Here is a 2,612-nt window from a genome sequence, read left to right as displayed (position 1 = left end):
CTCTAATCTACTGCAAGTCTGAAAACCAGCTAGCAGACCTGTTCACTAAGCTACTTCCAGTCAGCAAGTTCGATCTTCTAAGGCAAAGAATTGGTGTTTGCATTTCATAAAGCAAGGAGGAGTGTTGAAAGTTTCTTTAAGAATGCAACTATTTTTTTCTGTTTTCTCCAGTTTTTTTTTCGTACAATCCTAGTTAAATTAGGAATCCTATCTTTGGTAGGAAACTAATTAGTTATTCTAATTTTGGTAGATCTAGGTTGTTTCTTTGTCCTATTTTTAGTTGGAATAGAAACTATTAAGTTGCTAAGTTGATGATTAATTATAGACTTTCTTTTAACAAGAAAATAATCTCTCTGTCTCTCGGCATATTCTCTTCTTCAAACTGCATCTCTGTTTCTGCGGCCAGCTTTTAAATTGAATTCCTGCGTTGTTTCCCTTTAACGGTTTTAAACCAACACTTATGCTAGTTTACTCACTAGTATTCCTTTTTGTCCTTGTGTTGCCAGGTGCAATACCCAAAGAGATGAGCAATCTCATTGAGTTGGAGGAACTTCTGCTTGATCTTAATAATTTTAGTGGTCCACTTGATATGGAGATCTTCAACATATCCGGGCTGAGAATATTTGATATTTAAATAAACAATCTGTCAGGATGCCTCCCACCAAACATAGGTTCTCTCTTCCCCAACATTGCAGAGATTTATATGGGAAACTTAACCAACCTTGTTGGGACTATTCCTCATTCTATAACCAATCTTGTCGGGACTATTCCTCATTCTATCTCCAAATGTTCAAAACTTACTATTCTTGATCTTTCACACAACAAACTCACTGGCTTGATTCATAGTTCACTTGGATATTTGACTCATCTACGGTTCCTAAACATGAGAGGAAACAATTTAACCAGCGACTCATCGTTAAGCTTCATGAATTCCTTAACCAATTGCAGAAATTTAACATCTCTTTCTTTATCTCTGAACCCTCTAAATGACATGTTTCCAGCCTCCGCGGGGAACCTTTCCACCTCTCTTAGAGTATTTTACACCACCAGTAGCAAAATGAAAGGACGAATTCCAAAATGAAGTTGGGAACTTGAGCAGCTTATTAGACCTTAAACTTTCTGGAAACAAATGGTTGGATCGATTCCCACATAAATTGGCAAGCTGAGAGACCTGCAGGGGTTGTTCTTGAGAAATAACAAACTTAAAGGATCTATCGGTGATAATCTATGTAAATTGCAGCACTTGGATGTCATCGACTTGACTCAAAATCAATTTTCAGGTTCTCTTCCTAATTGTTTAGGGAATGTTATTTCCCTTAGGAAGATACATCTCAGTTTTAATAAATTGAGTTCCAGTATACCACCAAGCTTAGGGAACCTTAAAAATCTAGTGGTTCTTGACTTATCGTCAAACAACATGGTAGGTTCTTTACCTCGAGAAATTGGAAATCTAAAGGCTGCAACATTAATAGATCTGTCAATGAATCGATCTCAAATGAAATTCCTAAAGAAATTGGAGGATTACAAACTCTGGTGCACCTATCTTTGAGACACAAAAAATTGCAAGGAGCTATACCTGACTCAATGAGCAACATGGTATGTTTGGAATTTCTAGACCTTTCGGATAATAATATATCGGGAACTATTCCCATGTCGTTGGAGAAACTTCAATACCTCAAGTATTTCAATGTTTCTGCCAACAAATTGCATGGTGAAATACCCTCAGGGGGTCCTTTCAAGAATCTTTCGAGTCAATTTTTCATCTGCAATGAAGAACTGTGTGGTTCTTCAAGATTTGGTGTCCCGCCATGCCCCACTTCATCAAAGCACAAATCAAATAGGAAAAAACTGCTAGTTCTATTTCTATTCCTAGGACTTGCAATTTTGTTTGTTCCTATCATATTTGTGTTTTTATCGATAAGGTATAGAAGAGGTAAAAGAGCTCCTCAACAAGCAGACTCATTGTCTACAGTAACACGAGAAAGGATTTTATACTATGAACTGCTCCAAGCAACGGATGACCTTAGTGAGAGTAATCGGGTTCGGTTTGGAAGTTTTGGCTCTGTTTACAAAGGCATTATCAGATGTGGAACTGCCATTGAAGTTAAAGTGTTCAATCTGCAGCTGGATGTGACATTAAGAGTTTTGATACGTAATGTGAAGTTTTCCGTAGCCTTCGCCATAGGAATCTCGTAAAAGTCATTACTAATTGTTCCAATCTTGATTTCAAGGCTTTAGTTCATGATTATATGACTAATGGGAGTCTTGAGAAGTATTTGTATTCTCACAACTACTTCTTCGACATCAAGCAGAGACTAAGCATAATGATAGATGTGGCATGTGCTTTGGAATATCTTCACTATAGGTGCTCGTTGCCTGTGATTCACTGTGACGTGAAGCCTAGTAACGTATTGTTGGATGAAGATATGGTTTCCCACCTCAGTGACTTTGGCATTTCAAAACTGCTTGGTGAAGATCAGGGTGATTTGTACACTAAAACCTTTGCAACATTCAGGTATATTGCACCGGGTACGTCTCTTAGTTTTGCTGATTTTTCCTTTCTCTTTTTTCCCACCTAAAATGTATATTTCATCTTTATTTTGTTTGACTGT

At 37.3% G+C, this 2,612-nt stretch overlaps 1 protein-coding gene across 1 annotated transcript in view; it reads left to right on the top strand.

The window, feature by feature from the left end:
- Positions 1–1,593: 1,593 nt before the first annotated feature.
- The window catches only part of LOC107869121 (LRR receptor-like serine/threonine-protein kinase FLS2), a 6,168-nt gene continuing 5,149 nt past the window's right edge, over positions 1,594–2,612 (top strand). The window contains exons 1-2 of the mRNA XM_047411528.1: positions 1,594–2,192; positions 2,366–2,515. Coding sequence (XP_047267484.1) covers positions 1,594–2,192; positions 2,366–2,515 — 749 coding nt within the window. The remainder of the gene's footprint in view (positions 2,193–2,365; positions 2,516–2,612) is intronic.

Source organism: Capsicum annuum, chromosome 4, assembly GCF_002878395.1.
Source record: "Capsicum annuum cultivar UCD-10X-F1 chromosome 4, UCD10Xv1.1, whole genome shotgun sequence".
Lineage (NCBI taxonomy): Eukaryota > Viridiplantae > Streptophyta > Magnoliopsida > Solanales > Solanaceae > Capsicum > Capsicum annuum.
Note: the sequence above shows the minus strand (reverse complement) of the source record. Positions and strands in the feature narration are given on the sequence as shown.